Consider the following 25,796-nt stretch of genomic DNA (forward strand, 5'->3'; position numbering starts at 1 on the left):
AGAAACTAGACTTGACCTCCCAAGCAAACAGCCTATACCACAGTCATTTATAACCATTCAGCAACCCTCTAGCCTGTACCCATGGATCATCCTCTCCTGTACTACATGCCTCAATAAGCATTAATTACCGTACAGTGTGCCCTACCAGGAGTAGCTGAGGGCTTATTCCTGCACTCTCCAGCGTCTGGCACATTTCCTGGGTTGAACATTCCCCATGTAGACACTTCCAGAAGAAGAAGCTTCCTATGCAGAGCAGAAAGGAAACATTGAAGACTTTCATTTAAAGGTTTGTTAGAACAGTTCCTAGACAGTCAGCTGACATCACCACTCTGGCATTGCTCACATTCACTGGCTGGCCTGACCCTTTACCATTTCAAACCTCTCAGCAACTTCAGGAGTCTCCACTGAGAAGACCTGTTATCGTTACAACATGCAGAGACATTTTAGGCAATAGTGCATTTCCAACCTTGGGGTCACAGTTTGGAGAAAGCCCTTTTCCGATCCATCAGAACTTTGCCCTTGTGCACAAAGCTAGCTCTTTAAAGACACGGTTTGACCAGTCTGATGTGGAGGCACTTGAATGAATTGTAGAAAGCCCTGACCTTAATCCTACTACACGCCTCTGGAATAAAGTGGAATGCTGACAGAGAGCCAGGTCTTCTCATCCAACGTCAGTACCTGACTTCACAAATGTTCTTTGGGATAAATTAAAACAAATTCCCCCAGATGCTCCAAACTTCAACATTTTGTGGCGAGCCTTCCCAGAAGGCAGTTTCCAGAAGGCTGAAGACTGTTAGAGTTGCAAAGGCGGGGGGAAGAGGTAAATTCATATTAATGCCCAATAATGGAATGGGGTACAACAAGATCATATAGGTATGATAGTCAGACGTCCATAAACTTTTGTCCATATCGTGTTTTTATAAGAGTGGAGGTCGGCAATGGAAGTCTCCATGTTTCTGTCAAACTTAAAGTGGTAGCAAACTGCATCCAAAAAAAAAAAAAATCCACTGCAAGGTAAAGGCATAATGTGCTAGTATGCACCGCATACTAGCGCATTATGTAAAACCTACCTTAAAATTCCTTAAAATTAAGTCCTAGCACGCTGCCACTGCTGTAGAGATTTCCATCTTCTGGGTTCGTGAGCTCTGGCCATCTGGCTGGCTGAGCCGTGATGATGTCACTCCCGCGCATGCGCACGGAAGTCTCGAGACATGGCACAGTGCTCTGACGGAACGGCACCGGTATGCCATTCCTTCACGTGCCAGCTGAAAAAAAACTCTGAATATCTCCTAACAGTGCACGTTTAGAAGATATTCATTTTACCTACAGGTAAGCTTTATTATAGACTTACCTGTAGGTAAACATTAACAAAGTGGCTTTACTACCACTTTAAACATTTCCGTACAGTTTTTTTTTAGCCCACTTCATTTCTGCTTGTCCATTGTGACTTTTTAACCCCTTTACGACCACACATCACATATGTGTCGCTGAGTGGTGAGCTGTCAAAGACAGCTGTTGGTCATGGGTAAAGACTGGTAGCAGGGAGCCACCGAAGTGGGGGGAGTCAATATAAAAACGAATCACTTCTGATTTAAAACTTTTCTGACTGTGCTGAGCTCACTAGGGGCTTGTGTACAGGATTAGAGCCTATGTCAATGGGATTTTGATTGCTTCAGATAGGATTTACATTCCTATGTAAGCCCACTGAAATGCAAAACCCACTTGAAGTAGACCAAATACAGGTCAGAAACAAGTCAAATGCAGGTAAAATGCATGTGTCAATGACTTCTGAATGATCACAGAAGTGTATCAAACTGATGTAATAAACACAAGCCCAAAGCCCGTTGACATAAGCCCTTACATTGTGTCACATATAAAGGATCCGCTGAATTCAAAGTGTTACTTAATTTGTTACATTTTACAAATGAAAAAATAACTGAAACTGCTTACCTAAAGCAATATATTCCTCTTCGCTGAGCTTCTTCACAGAAATAAAGTCTTGATCACACTCCAGGTACTCCAGGAAAGTCTTGACCGGAAGCATTCCATCCTCATCCTCTGCAAAGCGGACGCCAGACCTGGTGTGCTCCTGCCTGTAGTTTCTGATTATAGTTTGAAGCCTTATCAATTCACCTTCCTCCAGTCTTAATAACTGGGCCAACTCCTGCAAAACCAATAAAGTGATCTCTTACTAGGATATATGTAATAAAGACAGGATATCTAAAACTGAAAAAAAAAAAAAACGTAGTTGTCTTATCTCAGAATTCATTTAGCAGGGTTGTGGACTGTACTGTTTTATATGCTCGTTACCCCAAGAGGGAGACTACAATTTTGTAGCGAAAAATAGTCATCAAAATATGGAACAGTACAAAAGTAAAAAAGTGAGGCTCTCACTGTTTAGCTCACTTTTAATGACATTAAAAAAATAATCCATATGCATTACAGCTTTGAGAGTACATTAAAATACTGTCCTCTGTTTTAAAAAATGATCTTTACTTTTGAAGCTGCTTCTATTGTGGGCACCCCTGTCTGCGAAAGAGAGCAGACTGTGCATGCGTGGTTAGGCAAGCTGAACTCTTGTAGCTGCGCACTTGTTCACGTGGTGCTGGGGCTGCACATGCAGCAGTAGGATATCCTGCCATCTAAGCAGGATGGAGAGAGGAAGCCCAGGGTAGCAGCACTTTCAATATTAAGGATCATCTTTTTTTAAAAATGGAGGACATCATTTTAATGTATAAAGCATATGGAATTTTTTTTTAAATTCATTAAAAAGAAAATGAACCCTTTAAATCCTTACTCCAGGCAGATGTCAAAGACACAAATGCAGCTCTGTATTTAATACATCAGCAACTGTACTTTTAAAAATGAAAGCAGTATTAAGTTTCTGAATCTGACCTAGTATCAGCCTTTTTACAGTCCACTACACAACAAAGCTCACACAAGAAGGATAGAGCAGAGTGACAAAGATTAGCTCATCAGTCTACTGCTGTCCAGTCACAGGTAAGGGGAGGGACAAGACATGTATATGTTACTTAACTGCAGCAGAGAAAAATCAGGTCTCCTGCCCTGACAAACGGGGGTGTGCTGTGTGATGGGGCTGTGTAAATTCTTAATTGACAGAAATACAGATCTTTAAACAAGTAAAAAGCTCCCATATACGTATTTCATCTTTATATTTAGCAGGTTCCTGGAGTTCAGCTTTAATATGTGTGCTTATTGAATACACAATACGGTTTCCCCTTACCTCTTGGGATTATGTCAAATGTTTTAAAGAACAGAAGAAAATGTTATGCTCTGTGGTTTTGTTCCATCAAAGGATCCTTGCTAAGCAGAGTGAAGGACTATGTTTCGAGACTGATGCTTACTTTAGTAGAGGGAGTGGAGACAGTTTCCATGGTGACAGAAGTGATTTTCTGGACCGATTCATAAAGGTGTAGAAGCTTTAATTTGTACTGACAGAAGACCAGAAGACTCTCATCCACAAATTCCAGCTCTGCACCAAGGGAAACACAGATGAAATCAGAGTAATAGAAAACTACATCAAAACGCACAAAACAAAATGTCTGTTGGTTAATGTATGCAGACTTGGGGCCAATAGCAAGCTATCTTGTTGTTAAGCTCTTTTTGCATTTGCTCTTTTAGTGTTATAAAAAAAATGACTGGTATGAAGAGCAGACACCATATCTGCAGAAGGTTTTAATGCCCCTGCTCTGCCCAAACGCTGGGCAATTCTGGTTTGGTAAAGCTTCCTGGCATTGTCAGAGCTTGTCCGTGCTCTCCCACCCCAATACATTCTTACTGGTTAGCCTCACATGCTATAATTGAATGTGTGAGAGGTGGCAGCCAAGCTTTGATCCTGCCAGGATATGTCAAATCTTTGTCTGATATAAAAGACTTCAGGTGGATCATTGACAGCTAAATGCCATCACTTTATAACAGATTTTTAACAACCCTACTAGAAGTACAGAAAAAATATCAACTTCCTATGTTAGGGAAAGTTAGCAGCTCAACAAATCACTGGGGCCACAAAAGAGATACAGTGGAGGGAGGGGTGTACAGAATTTGCATTGGGGTGTTATGGCAGTTGAACTTTACTGTAGGAACTGCAGCTCCCATTTATCACTATGGGGATCAACCCACCCTCCGCTGTCTCACCCAGCTTCCAAGTCGTAATTCTATCTCCTACACATGGCCACCCTCGCTCCTGGCATGTGCTTGTGCCACATGCTAGTGCCAACACATTACAGCAGTACAGGCATGTTCCAGGATACTAATGTTCATTTTATTGCCACTTACTTCATCGCCATGATTTCTCTGTAACAGCAACAGTGAATACTTCCTGCCGTGCATGTTACCAGAAAACACATGTATCTCTGGATTTGGCCTGGAAGTTTGTCAGCTGTCCCCATTCAGGAAAACTTGAAGATCTTGACCTGGGGGTTGGCATACAGCTTCAAAGCTGGTGAAGAATAGGCACCAAGGGAGCACAGCATTCCCACTGTCGACATACAGCACCGAAACACAATTACCCCTTGACTCAGTTTTAAACACCCGCAATATCTTGTATATGTCTCAAAAGTTAGGGTAACACAAATACATGTGTTTTACCATGCCTTGCATGGTACTGCCTGCTACTGCCTGGTGCAATAATTCTGGGCCATATCAAAACAACCTAAAACAATCTGCTGAAGTACTCCACAGAGAGTAAATGTGATCTTTTAATAATTTATTGAGATGATAGCTGTGCTATGAGCCATTACCTTGGTTCTGTAAAGAATCCATGAGAGCCTGTGTAATACTGGTAAGTGAGGAGAGAGGAATGCGGTTGCTGGTGAGGATATTTTCTAAAGCCTGGATATACAGCACAGAAAAAAAAAAAGAAAAGGTACTTAACAAAAACTGTACAATGTCAGTTTGCTGACATCTTTAATCTGCACAACATATATGCCAAATCCCTGTAGAAGAAAAAAAAACAGAAGCTATACCACCACAGCTTAGACATTAGCCGAGACAGTTGTCACTCACTTCTCTTCAATAAATGACAATTTTCATTTGGGATGACACAAATGGGGTCCCAGTGAGTGACAAGCCACAGAAAGTGAATCCTAACTTTAAAGACACAATAACAAACATAAACACCTGGATTATCAGCCCAAGTATTGCCAGAGTGTTCTATATCATAATTAAATGCTAAATGCTAAAAGGGAGAAAACCTTTTATGCTACCATACCTGTTTCTTAGTTGCTGGATATTTAATATCTAAGAGAACTTCCTTTGCTTCAGCTTCAATTCGCTCTGCATGAAAAAGAATACAACAGCTAAAGAGAACGAAGTCTACTAAAATTTTCACTTAAATTAAACTGAGCCGGGTGCTACAGGAAATGTTTCTTACTGCCTAATGCACCCAGCTAGAACCCTTGTTTTGTTTTCAGATCTGGATTACATAAACAAGAATTGTAAACCATTTGACTGCTATGGGTGAGACTATTTTCTTCAGCATGCTCATTATACATCATACGTCAACAGTGTAACACTGTCCAGTGCAATTCTAGAAAAACATACAGGGGTTTATTTACTAAAACTAGAGAGCGCAAAATCTGCTGCAGCTGTGCATGGTAGTCAATCAGCTTCTGACTTCAGCCTATTCAATTAAGCTTCGACAAATGCAGAGCTGCACCAGATTTTGCATCCAGTTTTAGTAAATCAACACCACAGTATTTGTCATAGTTTAGCTTGTCTGAATTAAAAATAAACAAGGACTTTGCTTACTTGAATCAGTAGCAGATTTTATTTAACTTAAAGTGCAATGACAAAACATAACATTATTCTACAAATGATGATAAAATAGAAGAGTGTAAAATATTTAATCACCGTGATTTGAAGATTTGGCTTTTAGTAATGAGCCGAGTTTCTTTACGAGATGCAAATCTTTAGCCCGTTCACACTTTTTATCGCTGTAATAGAAAAGGTTAAGAATAAATACATAAATAACTAAAGTAAAGATGTCATGTAAAAAGGCGGCACAAAAATGGTCAGGGGGCAATGGTCAGGTACAGTAGTGTCTGCTGATGCAATCTAAGGGACTGTGATTCAGACATTCAGAATGATGAGTTGTAACAAAACAAAACAAAACAAAAAAAAAAAACAATCACATGACCATTTGTCCTCCTATTACAGATTTCTCTCTGCTGCATTAAGAATATACCACAAGCTCCATACAAAGGTATGCATTGTATCAATTGGCAGGGCATAGTATGCAGTAGTACTACAAAGTATGACGGAGAGCAGATATCCTCTTTCCATTATACATGGGCCCCATAGCAATGTTTTGTTTTAGGTGTGGTTTAGGTCTCTTACCTGAGTGCCAGGTGGAATGGGATGTTCACTGTCCGTACATTTCCTGATACTGGATCAATCAGACAAATCTGATACGTCTGCGGCTGCCAACCCTGACTGGTGACGTTATTTAAACCCATGATCTTATACCCAGGACATAGCAATCTAAAACAAAATGACAGTCAGTGAGCTAAAACATTACTAGTTATATATCAGCTCACCAGACTAATTTATTAAAACAAAGGGATAAAATCTCACTCACAAAAAAGTGCATTTCATCCGGTGCACATAGAATCGATTGCCTCTTTAAACAAGCATTTCCCCCTTAATGGGCAGACTTCAGATACCTATCCAAGATGACCAACGTCTGGTTTCACTTAGCCTAAGCAGCTACTGGAAGTCGGCCATCTTGGAAAGGTATCTGAAGCAAAAGTTTTACCTTAAGAGGGAAATGCTTGTTTAAAGAGGCAATCAATTCTATGTGCACCGGATGAAGTGCATTTTTTGTGAGTGAGTTTTTAACCCTTCTTTTCAATAAATTAGTCTAGTGAGCTGATATATTGCGCAATGAGGCTTTTTCATTTATTATTTTGCGCTACATATGAAAAAATGGTGTTTGTAAGTGGAGAAAGTTATAGATATAAAGCCATAAAAAGGGCAAGGCGTAATTTGACCTAACTTTGAATAGGTCAAAATCTGAGGTAAGCAGCTTGGTTGGAAGGTGGAGGAAGCACGGCTTTGGTGGTGATCTGCAAAACAATCACTGTGCACATTTTCATGGTGGAAGAAAAGGTGGACTTTATTATTTCACAGAAGTGGATGCATACTTTGGACTTTGCAATGCAATTTCAAAGGAAAGACACTGTGATATTGTGTTTATATTTATGTTTAATTTATTTTGGAACATGTTTGATTTAGAGGATATAGCTTTAGACTTTGTTTAATTTTGCAGAGTTTTATTTTCATTCTGATACTTTAACCATTTGACCGCCTGAGGATTTACCCCCTTTCCTGACCAGGCCATTTTTTGCGCTATGCTGCTGCTTTACTTTAACTGACAGTTGTGCGGTCATGCAACGCTGCACCCAATTTATGTCCTTTTCTTCCAACAAATAGAGCTTTCTTTTGGTGGTATTTGATCACCTGTGCGGTTTTTATTTTTTGCACTATAAAAAAAGAATACTGACAATTTTGAGAAAAAAAAAACAATATTTTTTACTTTTTTTAAAAATCAAATTTCATCATAAATTTACGCCAAAATGTATTCTGCTACATGTCTTTGCTAAAAAAAAAAATAATCCCAATATGTGTAAATTAATTGGTTTACGTGAAAGTTATAGCATTTACAAATTGCAGTATATATATACTGGAATTTTTTTTTTTTAGTAATGGCGGCGATCAGCAACTTATAGCGGGACTGCGGCAGGCATTCTGACACTGGGGGGAACTGACTTGGTGTCACTGACATCCCCAAGTGACACCAATACAGTGATCAGTGCTAATAAAAAGCACTGACACTGTACTAATGGCACTGGGCAAGAAGGGGTTAACATGTGGGGGCAATCAAAGGATTAACTGTGTGTTGTTTTACTGTGTGCTGTGTGCCATTTTACATAGTATGCTGTGTGTGTGTCTCACTGTAAGCACACTGCTTTGTATTGGTCTGCTATGCAGAGCCATACAAAGCAGTGTGCAGGGGCTGATGGAAGAGATCTGTATTGTTTACAAACAGTTCTCCTCTTCCCCCCCGTTGTCGGAGATGCTCGGCAATTACAGGGCGCTGATGAATAATCACCAGCCAGGACCTGGTGATTGACAGTCGAGGCCACGAATGGCGGTGCAGGTAGGGCGCGCGCCCTCTACTTGGAACTGCAAAATCACGTATATATACACACACACACGCGTGATTTTGTGCACCAATGCCACCCTGTAGCAATACTTCTGCTATAGAGCAGACGGGAAGCAGTTAAAGAAAACCTATACTGATACATAATGCTGCTAATGCTGACCTCTTGTGAAATTGCCAAATACTTGGCTGTTTAATTGGTTCAGTGGCATCAAAACTTTCTAAGCCACTGAACGAAAATAAGAACACAGATCAGGAGTTCTAATGACAAAGTTTACATTCATCCTCCAAGTATACGACTGAGAAAGCACTGAATCGAGAGATAGGCAGGTAGTCTTTACAGAAGGAGTTTGCCAATGACAGTGTTCATATCTCTTGCAATACAGGTTTCTTCTTCTATGCATCATTATTTTCTGTGTGGCAGTAGACACAGCTCTTAAATAAAACACTAAGAGGGCAGACGTGAAAAGAAATAAATTTGTACGCTAGACTGCACTCCAAATGGCATAAAGTGGAACTTTAGGTAAAGATTAAAAATGGGCGGACAGGTAGGATTAATAATGCAGAAGAGACATGCTTTACCTCTTCTGCATTAAAGCTACCTACCTGCCTGTCCACCCCTGTACAGTGAGCCACGCAGGCACAGCTCACTGTACAAACTTGGCAATGCCGAATTTGACAGAACTTCCACTCATACGCGGGAGTGATGCCATCCCTGCCTGGCCAATGGCAGTGGCCGGCATTCGGGACCCGGAAGCTGGTCACCAGAAGATATCAGTAGACAGGCGGGGAGCTCCAGGACAGCGCATCGTGGGATCAGAGGTGAGTATTGTTCCACTTTAAAGACCTTAAAAAAGAGGGTGTTTAGTGAGAAAAAGGTGGATGGTGCTAGTGAAATGTAGTCACATACACAGCTGCTCAGGATCAGTACATGTACTATTACATAATCATATAATGTACAGCAACACTTCAGATACTCATGAGACTTCATCGTCACTTTCACCTAAAGAAGTCCTGGAGTCCTGCAAAGCCCCAAATTGTTGCTATACTTTATGTGATTATTATACATGCTAAGGAAGGGCCCTGTGCAGCCCCGAGACGTTGGCTTATTTAACAATTATGACACTGCAATAAAAAATGAACGTATATGTTTGCAACAAAGTCCTGGTGACATCTCATCACTTTACTGTGATTTACATGGCGTCATCTGCTATGAGTCACTATGAGCAACCATCTTTTACCAAAGTCCAACACTAAAAGAAGTGCAGTCCTCATCCTTTTATTTCTTTCAAGTGCATAACACTACAGGGAACACTCAGTGACAGCAGCAGTGCTAAGTCACATGCCAATCGGGAAAAATTGGACCATCGTTCGTCCAATTTTCTCATTGTGTATAATAGGATTATGACAGGTCATGTGACCAGGCTCTTTCATTTGGCACCAATACCAACCCCCCTCCACCCCCCCCCTTTTTATTGAATTAAAGAGTCTTTACTTGTTCCGAAGCCCAGAAGCAAACAAAGTGAAGAGCACATTTCTAAAGAACACTGCTGTGCTTTGTGAGTGCAATAAGGTCAAGTTGTTGCTGCTACACAAATTATCGCTTTAAGCTGGTCATAGACTGGCAAATTTGCAAACATTCGTACAAATATTCATACTTTAAAAAAATGTTTGCTTTCAACATTCGATTTTGGAACAAATGGACTTTCCCAAACAGAAACCACATTCACTGTTAGAAATTTTCAAGAAAAATTTTCCTCCCTGTCCTTGAATTTTCTTGTTAATGCAGTTGCAAATGAACATCAATTTGACTCCACAAACTATTACAAAATCGAACAAATGTTCTTAGAACATATTTGAATGAAATTCTACCAGCTTTAGGTAAATGAGGCTGACAATAGATCCAAAACACGACTTCTATTTATTCAGTTCATTGAACAGATTAGTGTCTGTACTGTCCCCACCTGCAGTGTTTGCCCACATTAAACGCTCCAACACGGGGCCCTTGCTGCGTGCTCCACACTTCCAGAATTCCCCGTCTAGGGGCATAGATGACGAGGAACTGGGCCACCCGGCATGGACCCTGAACACTGCCAAATTGAGAATGATGGCTTCTCTCCGTTTCCCTCTCTTGTAGGTCCTCCACTATTTGCATCCATCCAACCTGAGCGTCTCGATAGCCTAAAAGACATGACCGAGAAGGAGTGAGAACTCCTCACCATCTCTTTTTCCACACACAAAACCCCATATGCAATTCCTCAGCCAATGCTGAATCACTGGATGTCAGATGAACGCTGGATATAATGTCAAAACTGCAAAGACAATCGGTAGTGGAAACTTGTAAAGTCAGAATTAAAGGTAGATGTAAACCCTAACTGGATGACATTTAGTTTAGCACTGTGTGACTTAAAAAAACAAAAAGTGCACATTTTAAAACATTGAAAATTACTTTTAAAATGAAATGAACATGTTAAAAGATTATTTGAGATTTTATTGATTTGAGATATTATTTATTAGGTTTATATCTACTTTAGTATCCTTTTGATGGCCAGAAATGTTTTATGCCTGCGAAGAAAGTTAAATCAGAAGATGATTTTTTTTTTTATTTAACAATGGACTGAAAAGTTCTTATGTTCAACATTGACACAACTTTCTGTTTCTTTCTTATCATTGAAAACTCAGACAATTTTTTACAGTGATTGGAAAAAAAAAATCTTTGTCAGATTATCCTTGCCCATAGCCAGTGATCAACAGTTGGACATCCAGTTACTGGCTCCAAATTTCTTCAATATGGCTGGAAATTGTGCAGATGTACTTCCAGAAGCATGAAAACAGATTTGTGTGTAAACAGGCGAGAACCTCCTATGATAATGGCCACATGTTTGTAAAAGATAAAATGGTGTGAAAATATCTTACAATGAAATGGTACAGAAAATAATAAATTAAACGATTGAAAAAATTGGATTTTTTTCTACACGCTTACCTGTAAAATCAATTTCTTGGAGTACATCACGGGACACAGAGCAGGCTATTCATGACTATGTGGGTTATATGTCACCTATAAGTGAATGGACACTGGCCGACCCATCAGAGAGGAGGTCCTCCCCTATATAACCCCTCCTACACAGGAAGTACAGTAGCAAGTAATGAAATTCCAGAAAGAGGCGGGACCTCTGTGTCCTGTGATGTATTCCAAGAAATGGATTTTACAGGTAAGTATGTACAAAAAAATCCAATTTTCTTTATTGTACATCACGGGACACAGAGCAGACTGCTCATGTGGGATGTCCTAAAGCAATAAGAAATTTTGAGCGGAGGGTGACACCATGATAGCTACCACCAACAATCCCTCAAGGCCTACTCAGTCGCTCGTAAGCCGCTGGGGCTCTGACATCCACTTGGTAAAACCTTGTGAATGTGTGAATTGAAGCCCATGTAGGGGCCATGCAAATCTGAGCAACTGATGGCAAATCGCCCAAGATGTCCCCACACGCCTGGCAGAGTGTGCTCTCAACCGAAAGGGTGGGACCTTACCCTTAAAACTATAGGCTTGAATGATCAGCTGGGTGATCCAATGCGAAAGTCACCTTGGATGCCGCCTGCCCCTTCCTGGGCCCATCAGACAGCACAAAAAGAGCCTTCAACTTCCTGACAGTTTCAGAAAACCCTTATAGCGCGTACCACATCCAGAGTATGCAAAGAACTCTCTCTTGCTGGCTGAGGCCTAGGAAAGAATGAAGGCAGAATAATGTCCTGATTGAGATGAAAACTAGAAACCACATTTGGTAAAAACAAAGATGGTTGAGGTTGCAATACCACCTCATCCTGATGCAAAACCAGAAAAAGTTATTTTCAAGAAAAGAGCTGCCAAGAAGAGAACTCTTTCCCCCTGAAATCTTTTGGATAGATTTGTTCAAATCTTCCACAAACAGTCGCTCCCCATGAAAGGGAAAACCTGCTAACAACTTTTTGCACGGCAGTTCTGCCGACCAACTCTTTAGCCACAAAACACTGCGCATGTGTATTGATAAGAGGGCCATGCAAAACGTTTGCTGAATTGAATCCTTAAGAGCATCAACCGCAAAACATAACGCACATGGAATATCCTCCAAATCCTTGGCCAAACACTCCCCCTGCACCGATAGTCTTCCAAGCAATCGTTTGACGCCATCAGAAAGACTCTGGCAAATGCCAAAAGCTGCTACTGCTAGCTGTGTGGCAGAAACTGCCAGGGAGAATGAGGCCTTAAGGAGAGATTCCAGCTTCTTATATGCTGGATCCTTGAAGACCTGGACTTTATCTACAGGACATGTTAATGACTTATTCAGGGATGAAACTGTCGCACACACTACAGGCATACCCTATTTCTTAAACTTCTCTTTAGTGGGATATAAAAAAGAAACTCTTTTTGGCGGAATAAAACCCTGTCTGGGTGATCTCAGACAGCATACACATCTACTCCAGAACAAAATGCACTGGAAAGGCCTGAGTACTCTGCGGAGGCTTCAAGGAGCTCAGAGAAGAATAATCCCCTAAGAAACAGATGCAATCATCTCTACGACCTTATCCTCTAAAGATGCTAAGGCTGAAGCAAGATCATCTTTGGTTACATACGCCGAAGCGGGCACCCCAGTAGAAGCCACGATGTCAGATAAACACAGTGGCTCAGATTGTCCAGTTGCTTCTGGCCTCTTAGGGGAGCATACTACAGCGGAACTCCGACTAGGTTCCTAAGGACACAGTGGCGGTACATTAGTACCCCTTCCTTCTGCGCCTCCCCCACTCCGCTTTCTGGAAGACATTATTTCACTTAGCGCTAAGACCTGTGCACCTTCCACTAGTAAACACAGAAAACAAGATACAGCTATACAAGTAGTGCGCTAAAGAAAATACTCAATGCAATTTGCTGAACTCACAGGCCGTGAGAGGCAGTAGCCAGACTAACTGACTAACAGACTCCCTTCCTCCCATGGAGTAGTCATGTGCTCCACCGAATAGCCTGCTCTGTGTCCCAGCAACAGGAATCCACCAGCAGCAGAAGCCCATGTGTGCCCAGACCACCTGATAAATAAACATGACCGATATCTGTTATTGGCCGCTACTGCACACGTGATCCATGTGCACACGCACACCCGCTGAATGCACATGCACCCCGTGGCCAGCCACACTCCTAGGGACAAAAAAAAAAAAGCTCCCTTCAGTGGCCCCAAACAGAAACAACAGGCAAAAATAGATTGTTACAGGTTTAATACTGTGAGCACTTCCAAATTGGCCAAATTGCACCAAAAACAATACCTCTCCTTTGTTCCTCCAAATTTGAGTTTTCCTTTTCTGAGAGAAAAAAAAAAAGTGGTAGCTTACCAGTCCCTCCGCAGGTCCCTGACTTCCGTCAGGCACCAGCCTTCACCCATCACAGTGGGCGTTGTCATTCAGACCTTCAAGGACTCAGTCCCCATAAAGTGGGGCCACTGCATCAGACCTGCATAGCACCCCACTGGAAAGCGCCTTGGTCAGGTTTAAAATTGCACAAAGTTCCACCTATGTGGGGACCAGTGTTGTAAGGCTGCATTACAGGCAAAACCCAGAGGATTCTTCCCCTTATCCAGTGAGGCTCGGGTACCATCCATTTTTGCTCACAGCTTTCTGAATTAATCCAATTAAAGTCTATGATTCTTCAAGGAACCGTACTAGACCTTAGGTATGCTCCAGGAGCACAAGCAACACTTTCAGTGACCATCCACCTTACAGACACTGGCGAAAAAACTGAAGTACTTCCTATGTAGGAGGGGTTATAAAGGGGAGTACGCCCTCTCTGATTGGTCGGCCAGCATCCATACACCTATAGGTGGCATATAACCCACATAGTCATGAATAACCTGCTCTGTGTCCCGTGATGTACGATAAAGTAAAAAAATTGTAAGGTGTGTACTTAACCACTTCAAGTCCGGACACTTTTACCCCATTCCTGTCCAGGCCAATTTTCAGCTGTCAGTGCTATCACAGTTTGAATGACAATTGCGCGGTCATGCAACACTGTACCCATATGAATTTTTTAGCATTGGGATTTTTATTTTTTTGCTATGTAAATTAAAAAGTCCAAATATTTTGAAAAAAAAGTGTTTTTCTTATAAAATTTTGCAAATAAATAATATTTCATCATAAATCTTGGCCAAAATTTATTCCGTTATCTTTTTAGTAAGAAAAAAAAAAATAACCCAAATTAGTTTATAAAAACATTTTGTTTACATTTTATATTATTTATGGTTTTTTTGTTGCTGTTTTTTTTTACATATTGTCACCCTAGCAGTACAGTGTCACCATGGTGACACTGTACTACTTGTGGGGGGTGATGAAGATTTTTTTTTTTTTTACACCGATTGCTTTTACACCCATAAAGGCTGTAAAAGCAACCATTTCTCCTCTCTGTCTGCATTCTTGCAGCCATTGAGAACTACTGTGTGAGCTGTGATTGGTCATGGCTTGTCACATGGTACAAGGCTGTTGTGAATAGCCTTGTACCACGTGACCTCTATGATCATTCACAGATTTCACACGTAGTAAGCAATGATGTCAGCAGTGGCATCTTGCTTACTACTTTGCATGTGATCACTGATTGGCCAATCAGTGATCAAATGATCATGACCTCGCACAGATGTGCGAGGTCATGATCATGTGATCCTGAGGACACAGCTGGCACCAGATCGTGGTGCTGCGTGCTCCCAGGGCGTTTATAAACGGCCACCCGACCCTGCACTGCCACCGTCCGGCCGTTTATATACAATGGCCGGACGGGAAGTGGTTAATAATAAAATACATCTATAGTTTTCAAAGAACTTAATCTTGTACAACTATTTTTTCTAGACATAGTGTGAGCCTGTATATGCTAAAGGATTATTCTACATGAAAGTAATATTTCAATAATAGGTGAAGCTTGGTGGAGGAGCCGGGCCAGCCTCTGGAACTTTATATATCTTGAATGATCCAGCATGACATGATTCCTGACTTTTCCTTTCCTTCTGGAAATTTGGGGGTTTCCCCATTCATCTTTGTATGCTACTGCTATAATATTATAAAATAAATAAAAAGCCAGCAGATGGAGAGGAAGTTCTTTACAATGGGCACAGCCAGTGTATAGACTCAGGAACTCAGCACAGAGATGTCACAAATATGGTTTCTGAGAAATACAGTATGAGTGTCCAGTGATTTCATGTTCCATCATAGTCCACAAACTGAAATATTAGTTTTGGGGGAATTGATCCTTTATATTTCTGTAGGAAAATTAAAACTCCTAAATTTAGCAGATTGAAGAATCAGGCTATAAGATGGGTGGCTGCCTTTATACCCATGGCCTGCTGCAAAAAGAGGCTGTAGTGTTTATACATTCATGAAAACCATTCAGATATGGTAATTAATCCAATGAGTAATATGAATAAATTGCTACCCTTCCACATTCGAATGGCCACTCCTCTTCCCACATCCAGAAGAATGACCCTCCCAAAGTCATCGGTCACTGCAGCTAGCGTGTTACACGGGGAAAGGCTGATACTCTCTCCATGGCGACGGGAGTCAGGGAGCCCGAACCTGACAGCAAGGGGGGTTGCAGGTTCCACTTTAGGCTTCTGTTTTTGCTGTGGCTCTTCTTCATGTTTGCTCTTCCAGCCCAGCCAACCACTAGGTCAAAAGAAAAGCAAGTTATCATCACACAAAGTATGTAAGCGGACTACAGATAATTCATGAATATTGTTTTTCTCGAAACAATTTGACCATTCATAGGAAAATGTTATCTCAGTCATTTCAGCTCGCCCCTTCCAAAGCTAATGCTATGTGTCTATATAGGAGATTAAAGGCTTAAAGAATGCGGAGTTACTAATGGGAGGTGGGTTCAAGACAAGCAGACACTGATGGAGGAGAGTGCTGAGCTGCCAAGATACTGCTGGGAAAGGGGAGCAAGGAAAGCTGGGCTGAGGAGGCACTGCTTAGAAGAGGGGACAGGGAGAGCTTATCTGCTGAGTCACTGCTGAGAGAGGGATCAGGAGAAGGAGCAAGAGGAACGGAGATCCTGAGGGGAGGGGAAGCAGGCTGGCCTGAGCTGCTAAGTCACTGATGCAAAGAACAGCCGAGTTGTTGAGTCACTGCTGGATGGGCAGCAGGGTGAGCTGAGCTGCTAAGCCACTGGAAGTAATGGGGAACAGGGTAAGCTGACCTGCTGAGTGACAGATGGGAGGGGGAGTAGGGTAAGCTAAGCAGTTACAACACTGCGGAGAGGGTTAGCAGAGGGAGCTGAGTTGCAGAGTCCTCTGCTGGGAGGGGGGAGATAGGTAAGCTGAGCTACTGTGTCACTGCTGAGTGCCTGCAGCTACAGTGGCAAGATTTTGTTTTAATGCTCATTTACTGCTTCTGGAGAACAGGTACATAGCCTGGCCATAGCTTTACTTTAAGAATCCACAAACATAGTGGATGGATTCCACCTATTTTCTTTTATCTCTACCCCATCTGCCTGAAAATGACTTGGATATCATATATTATGGGGCTGACAGAAATGGTTCACAGTACCTGGCAGCACTGAAGAGGGCTGAGGTGAGCTTGCTAGCAACAGCAAGAGCCACGTGAGACAATAATGGCTGTGTACTGCCCTGTAGAGATAAATGTGGTAAGTGACATGTAAATTAGCATAACAGACATAACAATACTACTAACATACAAACCTCCAGTGCAAAAAAGAATCCTGTGAATGGATTGGAGCCCACAGTAATATACTGAGACATGGTAGGGGGGCTGCTCTTTATAGAGGCATTAAAGCCTCCCAAAACGGAGGCAGTTTTCATCTGGTCAAATGGAGAGAGAGCCATAACACCTAAAAACAGGAAAACACTTGGAAGTCAAACTGCAAGAATGATATTCAACAATATCACATCCAGGATTAATGAATTAACCTGCACTGTGGAAGCTATGGCCAGAGAGCAAAAGTCTAGTCACCAGCATTTCCATTGGGTTGCCTGCAACAGATCTTTTCTCCATTTGTGGCTTACAATGTTTAATTCTGCACTGAATGACAGCCATCTAGATTGCAGCAGGACTTTGCTTCCTCATTTTAGAGCTACCTCATCCCAACGACTGATAAGGAATTATAAAGCAGCGGAAAGAGTGGTGAGCAGCCTATTAGTGACACCACCAAATCTCACTCTTAACTTTGGAAGACTAACAGTCAGAAGGAGCAATGCCTTAGATGACTTCACACTGCCAATATACAGCTATGAGGCCATAGGCACAGGAGTGTAGAAGCATCCCCACATACCAGGAGGTACACTACTATTTTCAGGAATATCGTAGGAAAAAAGATAAATCTTTCAGGGTAAAGCATAACTAACAGTTCTAAATGTTGCCTATAAGAGAACAAATCTTCAATTTTTTTAGTTCAGTTCCAGTTTCAGGGGAGTCTGACCATGATGTGCAGGGACCATGTGGTTGCTGCCAGTATCTGTGTTGGATCCCTCTGTCCCTATTGAGGACATTGTCCTGAGGTCCAGTGTGTACAAGCTGACATGAAGTCTAAAGCCCTTTCCTGGACTAAGTCCCAAGAATCCTCTACAATTCAACTGTCAAATATCAATATGAAACTCACCCACGCTGCCATGATCAACAATTTTGTCTACATCCTGAAGGCCCCACTTCTTGTAAGCCAGTGGAGGTGGCTGGACGTTTTCATTGCCAGAAGCAGCAGCTGGTGAATACATAAAAACAAGACACGTTTTATATAGGCAGAGACTGTGTGGGCCCTGTTAAAGCAAAGAGCGGATACCACTATCACATGACACCACATTGTTTGCTCCACACTGCCTCTGCCTTCTACATTCACAAAATGCAACGTTTGGTATGAAGCCTGCAGTATTCTTTGGAGTGTTCTCTGCAACTACAGAGAAGACCACATAATAGCAGGAGGGCTCAGCCACCTGAATTTAACAGATCATATGACCAGTCTCTCCTCCTCCCAGCACCTTATAACCTGTTTGTGAAAATAAATGAGCCTTCATTTGTGTCCAGACACATTTTACGTACATCAATATGCTACCTGAAATGTACTGGAAACTTCTCCTTATAAAGCCATTCAGCTGCTTTATAAACAAGCCCCCAAAGCCTAAAGCCCTACATTTTACAAAGGCATTTACCGCATAAGAAGTGGACTTATATCTATAGTGTCCTATGAGGAACTTCTTAAAGTTTTTATGCCTGGAGTTCAACTTTAATCACATTTATTTGTGCTCACATCTATACACACCTCCAAAAGGTAGCAGAAAAGAGTAAAGACATGTAAAGTGTAGTGACCATAAAAAACAGTGTTCACTGTTCACCTGCATGGAACATTCACACTTGTAGATGGCTTCTGATTGGTTTCTATTGGTTACAGCATTAGATGCCTTCCTAGCTGCTATGAAGACAGAGCTCTTCTTAAAAACACAGGTATGTTTAAAAGGGATGTTTAAAACAATTGTAACAAGGAATGATGCAAACTGATCCATTTTCCTTTAAAAGTTAAGCTCATCTTTTTAAAAAAAAATAATAAATGCACATCTTTTTGTAGGTAAAAAATGTGCGTTTATTATTTTTATAAAATCGGGAGCCTGTAAAGTATTGCACCCGCGATCAGCTGATCACAGGTGCAATCTCATGCTCCTGCAGACTGTCAGAATATCTGTCTGCTCGTACCTCATACGGGCAGGCAGATACACAATGACAGGAAGACTCAATGAACTACTGTACATAGAGCACTCATTAGTGCCCTGGTAGTTTACTGAGAACTACAAGCCGTCAGCTGCAAGGGCTGTTGGTACTTGTAGTTCATTAATTCACAAATCTCTGTGAATAAATTATGTGTCCATGTGGGCAGAGCTCCACACATTTGTGTTCTTTCAAATTGTGACAGCGGGCAGAAGATCCCTGGCCCGCTCTCACAATGGGGGGGGGGGGGGGGGGGAGGCTTTGGCGAGAGGCTAAAGCAGAGGGAACATGTTGCACATTCCACCCTAAAAATGGGTGAAACATGTAACATGTTATCCTGTAAAGTGAAGCATCCTTGTCCAAAGATACAACTAACATGCAGACAACAGGGTACCAACAAATACATGTGATGGTTTCCCACACCATCCCTGTGGAGTAACTTGGATTCTAGACCCAGGCTACACATTGGTCCTTGACATCTGCTGAACCATGGTTTAGCCCTGTCCCCTGTCATTCAGCTATCAAATGACACAGCCTCCAACACCTACCAAAGTTCTGGTATTAAACAGCAGAATCACAGGTGATGGACTTCTTGCTAAGACAGTGGTGGGTTTTATCAAGACGTAGACAGATGTCAAGGCCCCAGGTTCAGCTTAGGCCTGGAATCCAAGACTAATACCAGTCTTTTGCAAACACCACAAGGTATGTGTCAAGGTTCATTAACAACAGGTCTGGTTAATTTTTAATAAGGTGATTCTGTGGTCAGATGTTGGGAGATGTTCAGGTAAAGTTAGGCACATGGTCCTTGGTCACATGTCATAACACGGGCCCAATTCCAGATTTCTGCAGTGAAACTCCTAAATTTTATCAACTGAATATAGCACGCCTCTCAATCATTCAGCTGTGAGTGTGAAAAACTAAAAGCTGGCCATACATTGTTCATTTTTTTAATTTAGCAGTGGATGAATGAAAAAACTGAATTGGTTCCCCCATCCACACATTCAATATGGATGCGGGAATACACTGATCAGCGTTACAGCCGACTGGCTACATGCACTAACAGAAACAAAATTTTCCAGCAGTACCATACATGAGAAGTCAATAGATAGATTTACTTCTCATGAATGGGAACGGCCATAGATGGATGGAAATTTTGACCCATCCAAGGCCAGCTTTAGAGCTACTGAGCTCTGTGAACAGAGAAGCTAAATGTGAAAAGGGCTCCCACAGCTCCATCTACGGGCTAGAAATAATGAATAACCATTTAGAAAATTTCACAAATATTTCTCTAAAATGTTTTTAAAAATATAAATCAAACACGTTTTTTAATTCTCAGCAAAATAAAAAAAAAAAAGCTAAGAAAAAAAACATACAGGGAGGCATATAAATTCCCATTAAGGCAGTCTAAATGATAAAGGAAAGTTCACCACAGCAGAGGAAAGTCACTTTTAATTGGCAATATTTTCCCAAATCATTTTAGCAGGCCTTTTTTCACCTTGGTCCCTAAATGGAGAAAATGCTCAGCATATTGGTTTTTTACATCTTCTATACAGGGATGACTATTGGATGGCCAATGCACTACATATGGTCTACTTCTTCTGATTTTTACTTTTTTTTGCAGTACCATTGAATAGTCAGATTCCTAATTATCACCTGAAAGTCACACTGATGGATATGCAGAATAATGAGGGAAATGAACTGACAGTTAACATGTAACATCCACCCTCACAGAAACATGCAGATTCCATGGCGACATACCTACAAAATGGACAGAACATTATCTGTGCAGATTCTAACACATACTTATGAGAGTAAGAGAGAACATTTTTCTATTGTGATAAAACACCGATGAGTGGTTTTGGATATCAATGTGACTTACCTCTGGCTACTTGATTGCGGCAAGCCCTGAGAGACTGGAAAAGGCTGAAGCCATCAATTGTTACGAGAGCGGACGGGTATAGGATGGTCATTTCTTCATGCTTGTTGAAAAAACAAAAACACATCAAGGCAAAGGAAGGAGGATATACAGTATATGTGACATTATCACACTTTTTAATTACTGTTTACCTCTACAAGAAATTCCTCAAATCCTTTCCATCCTGAACTAGCCTGAATCCTCCACCCTAGCTTCTTACCTCTGTACAAAGCTGCAATGATTTTACTTTTTTTTCATAATCCTCTTCGGCATCGGAAAAAGAATCTGCATGGAAACCTTGCAACTAATAGGGATGCAGCTCTAGCATTCAGGACAGCTACATACAAGTCTATGAGGGCTCAGTGCACAGGTGTGGCTGATCAAAGTAAAGTGGAACTTTAGTCAGAAAATTAAGTCCCGCTAGATGACTTCAGGCTGTCCCCTTTTGAAGGTATAGCTATGTAAAACTTTAAAAATAAGTGCCTATACTGTTTAAAATCCAGTAATACACTGTCTCACCCTGCTTTGCACATGCTCAGTTGCTCTCTATGTTTCGGCACTGTGCCAATCTGCTGACAGCCTAAAGGTTTACTGATGCTCAGAGGCTCTGGGCTTCAGCAAAATGGCAGCCTCCAGCAAGAAGAAACATGAACGATGCTGGAGAAAATTTACAGCACAAACTAATTTCGGTAGCATAATTATTAATGTGAAATGTATGTTCCTTGATAAAGAACATTCATTTATATCAAGTTGTTATAGGTAAAGTTCTGCTATAACATTCTGCAAGGTGTGCTTCTATTATAGAAGTAAGTAAGATGCTGGGTTGGAGACTTCATAACTTAATGCCGAAGGGATGGGTTAGAGAGTTTCTTGTACATGTACTTAAAGTATCACTAAACCCCGGACCCTGCATTCACTATATATGGTCTCCCACAGCACACAGAACATGGAAATGCAAGTATTTTAGTAAATATAAACTGCTAAATACCTTTTCTCATCAGCAGTTAGAGCAGTCTTGTGACTTCTATCAGTGTCCAGCAGAGCACTGGTTAAAGCTTGGAGGAGTTTTCATTCTCCCTTGATTGTCCAATGAGTCTGCATATCCCCTGACCCTTTGTCTGGACAGTGCTGATTGGCCCTATGCTGATAACATGCACCCTCCCAAGAAAAAAAAAAAACTCTCTAGCAACACACACCAAACTGACCATGTGATGTGCAGCTTGCCCCCAAGGCTCTGTTCTATCAGCAGATGGATTGGGGACTGTGGAAGAGGGTGAGGATCAGAGAACAAAGGATCAAAACATCCTTTTTACAAAATGTGGAAGATTAATCCCTTAGGTTCCACAGTGAGAATAAATATCATGTTTTACTGCATTTTTAGACTGATTTTTCTGTTGGGGGTTTAGCAACACTTTAAATCACTGTCTTGCACTTTTGTTGGACTACAAAACACCTTACCCCTTGTATTATGGATAAAACAGGGCAGGGCTGTCAACACAGGTTGTAGTTTCAGTGCTTCTCAGGCACTGTGTTGACAGCCTAACAATTTTATGATTAGGTTTTCCGTGTAGCTTAGACTAACAGCAACCCAAAGCTGCTAGAGAGGGACTTCCTCCACCACTTATTACACCACAGGCCCTGGTGATAGTATCCTTTCCCCCTTCCTGCCCAGTGTGGCTGCATACAAGGCACCCCTCTTACTGCAGACATGAGTGCAATCAATTAGTTATCTGTTTTTATTTAATAACGTGACTTTACTGCACTAGATGGATACACTTCCCTTCACTCTTTAATTCCCTAAAACCTAAATTAAAGCTAGCCCCTAACACCAACCCTAAACATCTGGCAGGATTAATACATCATGGCGATACATTTCTGTTATCAGCAATAAATACTATCACAGCAATACTAGTGTTGGTAATGCTAATGGGTTTAAAATGGATACTAAAAGATTTGACACCTATTTACAAAGCATCACATTACTGGCACCAAAACAATCCCTCACTGATATCTATTTTAGAAAAGTAAACCATCTGCCATTGTAGTACCTGCTCAGTCACTCCCAGGTGCCTGGGTATTTCGTAAGTTCTGCATTTTAGCTGTAGGATCGGGTCTTCGTTCAAAAGCTGGGCGAGAAGCAACACTCCAGTCTGGAAAAATTAAAGCAGGGAAGTAAACACAATCCATGTCCAAATTACTTTACCTTCTATGATTTCTGCAGTAGCAGAGACTGTGTGACCACCAGTGCCTCAGTGCAGAAAGTATAGGTTTTTAAAGTTGAACTGAATATAGCAATCGATAGCCACATTTTTGTGCATCAAATGCCTTTACCAACTCAGCTTTTACCTTGTAAAAGTAGTGGTGATATCATCACTGTGCTGTGCATAGCCCTAATCAAGCAACCTGTGGGAGGGACAAAGCCACCTGCAGAAAACTATAGGAGGGGGCGGATACAAGACCAGACACCCTGCACATGGAAAGAAAGCAGCAGTGACCGGTCTTTATTACAGGAAGCTCCTGCACAGAGGTAAGGTTTCACACTGGATTACTGCACAGATATGGAAGAAGTACACAAAGCACACCAAGAGTCAAGGCAGAATACACACGACTTGTATTCAGACAATATTTGCTTATTGCAGAGTTCAGCGTCATATATATTTGAGAGAAATTTAATAAGCAATGTATAGAAACTGACCTGGCCTAAAACATTTACAATCATGCAGAAGTGTAGGCAGCTTGTGGTTTCTGCATGTACCTGTTAGTCTTCCTTTCATTCCCTGTGTCCTTCTGTAGCCATTATGGACCTTAGGCTTGGGCTGTGCATACAGGGATTCCTCATGTGGCCAAATCAAGATTAAGACTTAGGCAACCACAGTCACATGAGTTAGACAAGTCATGTAAGACCAGAGACTTTGCCAACCATAGTCACATGATATAGACAAGTCATGTAAGACCAGAGACGTGGGCAACCATAGTCACATGACTTAGACAAGTCATGTAAGACCAGAGACTTGGGCAACCATAGTCACATGACTTAGACAAGTCATGTAAGACCAGAGACGTGGGCAACCATAGTCACATGACTTAAACATGTCATGTAAGACCAGAGACTTGGGCAACCATAGTCACATGACAGACAAGTCAGGTAAGACCAGAGACTTGGGCAACCATAGTCACATGACTTAGACAAGTCATGTAAGATCAGAGTCAATGTCCCCCTCCTATTTTTTTTTTTCATCACTCATAAAAATGAAAGGTGCTCTGCTTGCTTGAGATTTCTAAAGCAAGCAAAGTAAAATGCACATATGCACATACTGTATGTAAAACACACCACTTTGCTTTATAAATGTGCCAGTATATATTTCTTGAATTGGTGTTATAATAAGGAAATACGTTCCACTTGAACATCAGTGAGCAGCAGAGGATCTGACATTTGACAGTTGAATTAACAAGTGGGACGGTCCAGTACCAGGGGAAGTAAACTGTTTTATTTAGCACAGAACTGGGAATAGATAAAGTATTTTTTAAAGCTGTTTTTTACATTTTTGGAGGGTGTGTGAAAAGGTCTCTGCATTTTATGTAATGAAGACATATCATGATTGGCGGGAGGGGACAGCAGGGTGCCCTACACAGCTTCCTAAAAAAGCATTAAGTCACTCTGTCTTGTACTCCTCTCAAGAGACCTCGGCCTTGAAGCAAACAGAGGGCTGGCTCTTGATTGAGAAGGGTTATGCAAATATCTAAATGCATTGATGGGTGGATGTCAGTCTGGAAGAGTGGGCATTCCTGGACATGATGCATTTTACATGTAGACCACCCTATATAATGCCCACAGGTGATTCTGAGCCTTCATTATGGAAGGCAATTAAATCCAATAAACAAAAGGGCTGGGTGTAGGGTAGTAATGCTAGGAAGGAAAAAGCTAGATGATGTTGGACGTCCTCCAGCCAGAAAATGAAGGGGGGCTCTATCTGACTTGCTGCAGCTTCTAATGCTCCCAGTGTGCAGTTAAATCAGAGTAAGCAATATTAGAACCAGAGAGAAGCCTGTACAACTGTGCAAGGCTAAAGAGAAAGTTGGAGCTCTGCTTTGAAATTCTGTCAGGTTTTTACCATTTTTTGTAAATCCATCACACATGCCAAGATGTAAGCACAGAGTGTAATAACACAAAACCTAATCGGATAAAAGGCCCAGCACATCAAAAAAACACATCACCTTGATACAGAGGACCTATCAATCACAGAAACTTTACTGGAATGTTGTTACTTTTTCATATGCTTGACCAAAACAGCTTTAAAGGATATTTTTTATGTTGTTTTGTTTGACTGAAAGTGACAATAAAAACGCTCTGATTTAATCATTTACTGAGTATGCAGCTTCTTTAGTCTTTTTTTTTTTACCTATTTTCTATTTTAAGCTGGTTTATGATCCCTGCCCCAGGCTTCCTGCTCCAGGGTGGCTCCTTTCTCTTGCAGCATCCAATGGAGTCACCCTTGCATGCAGAGACTAGATTTGTGTCTCCCTACACTGTGTGCATCAACAGAAATAGACAGCCCCATAGCCTAGGATGGTAAGACACTCCCTTGCTCCTTCCTCCTCCTCCCTCCCTTCTCCAAGTTAACAGACTGATTGAAGGCTGTACTGCCCACTGTTAGCTTTTTCCTGTGCAAGCTGGAAGTTCCCAGAAGCAGCACTTAAAAGGCAGAAGCCAGCAGCACTGAAAGTATTAAGGTGGTATTAAACCCAAAAGCAAACATTTATTATATTGCAGCTTGCCAATTCTTAGATGTGATGGCTGCATTCATTTTCTTTAAGGCTTTCCTTTCTTTATTTTCACCTGGTGATCTGGCCAGTAAGTATGTATGTTTCAACAGAACAAGCTCTCCTGCAGAATGTATCAGTTACAGAGAGATGACAAACCATTTAACAATAGCAGGGGTGCTTACAATGATCAGCTTATACTTATGTAAAACCTTTATCACA

The 25,796-nt window shown here is 41.4% G+C and overlaps 1 protein-coding gene across 3 annotated transcripts in view; it reads right to left on the reverse strand.

Annotated features, from left to right (window-relative positions):
- Nucleotides 1-25,796, reverse strand: part of RAB3GAP2 (RAB3 GTPase activating non-catalytic protein subunit 2) — a 107,344-nt gene that overhangs the window by 38,592 nt on the left and 42,956 nt on the right. For all 3 annotated transcript variants that reach the window (XM_089685031.1, XM_089685030.1, XM_089685032.1), the window contains exons 7-20: nucleotides 22,862-22,963; nucleotides 20,778-20,877; nucleotides 17,805-17,903; nucleotides 16,888-17,036; nucleotides 16,736-16,815; nucleotides 15,624-15,853; nucleotides 10,147-10,363; nucleotides 6,358-6,501; nucleotides 5,872-5,954; nucleotides 5,231-5,295; nucleotides 4,761-4,851; nucleotides 3,366-3,493; nucleotides 1,951-2,164; nucleotides 146-243 (exon numbers count right to left, since the gene is read on the reverse strand). In XM_089685031.1, the coding sequence (XP_089541157.1) occupies nucleotides 146-243; nucleotides 1,951-2,164; nucleotides 3,366-3,493; nucleotides 4,761-4,851; nucleotides 5,231-5,295; nucleotides 5,872-5,954; nucleotides 6,358-6,501; nucleotides 10,147-10,363; nucleotides 15,624-15,853; nucleotides 16,736-16,815; nucleotides 16,888-17,036; nucleotides 17,805-17,903; nucleotides 20,778-20,877; nucleotides 22,862-22,963 (1,800 nt within the window). The remainder of the gene's footprint in view (nucleotides 1-145; nucleotides 244-1,950; nucleotides 2,165-3,365; nucleotides 3,494-4,760; nucleotides 4,852-5,230; nucleotides 5,296-5,871; nucleotides 5,955-6,357; nucleotides 6,502-10,146; nucleotides 10,364-15,623; nucleotides 15,854-16,735; nucleotides 16,816-16,887; nucleotides 17,037-17,804; nucleotides 17,904-20,777; nucleotides 20,878-22,861; nucleotides 22,964-25,796) is intronic.

Source organism: Staurois parvus, unplaced genomic scaffold (genome assembly GCF_062004578.1).
Source record: "Staurois parvus isolate SC_StPar_1 unplaced genomic scaffold, SC_StPar_1.0 ptg000362l, whole genome shotgun sequence".
Classification (NCBI taxonomy): domain Eukaryota; kingdom Metazoa; phylum Chordata; class Amphibia; order Anura; family Ranidae; genus Staurois; species Staurois parvus.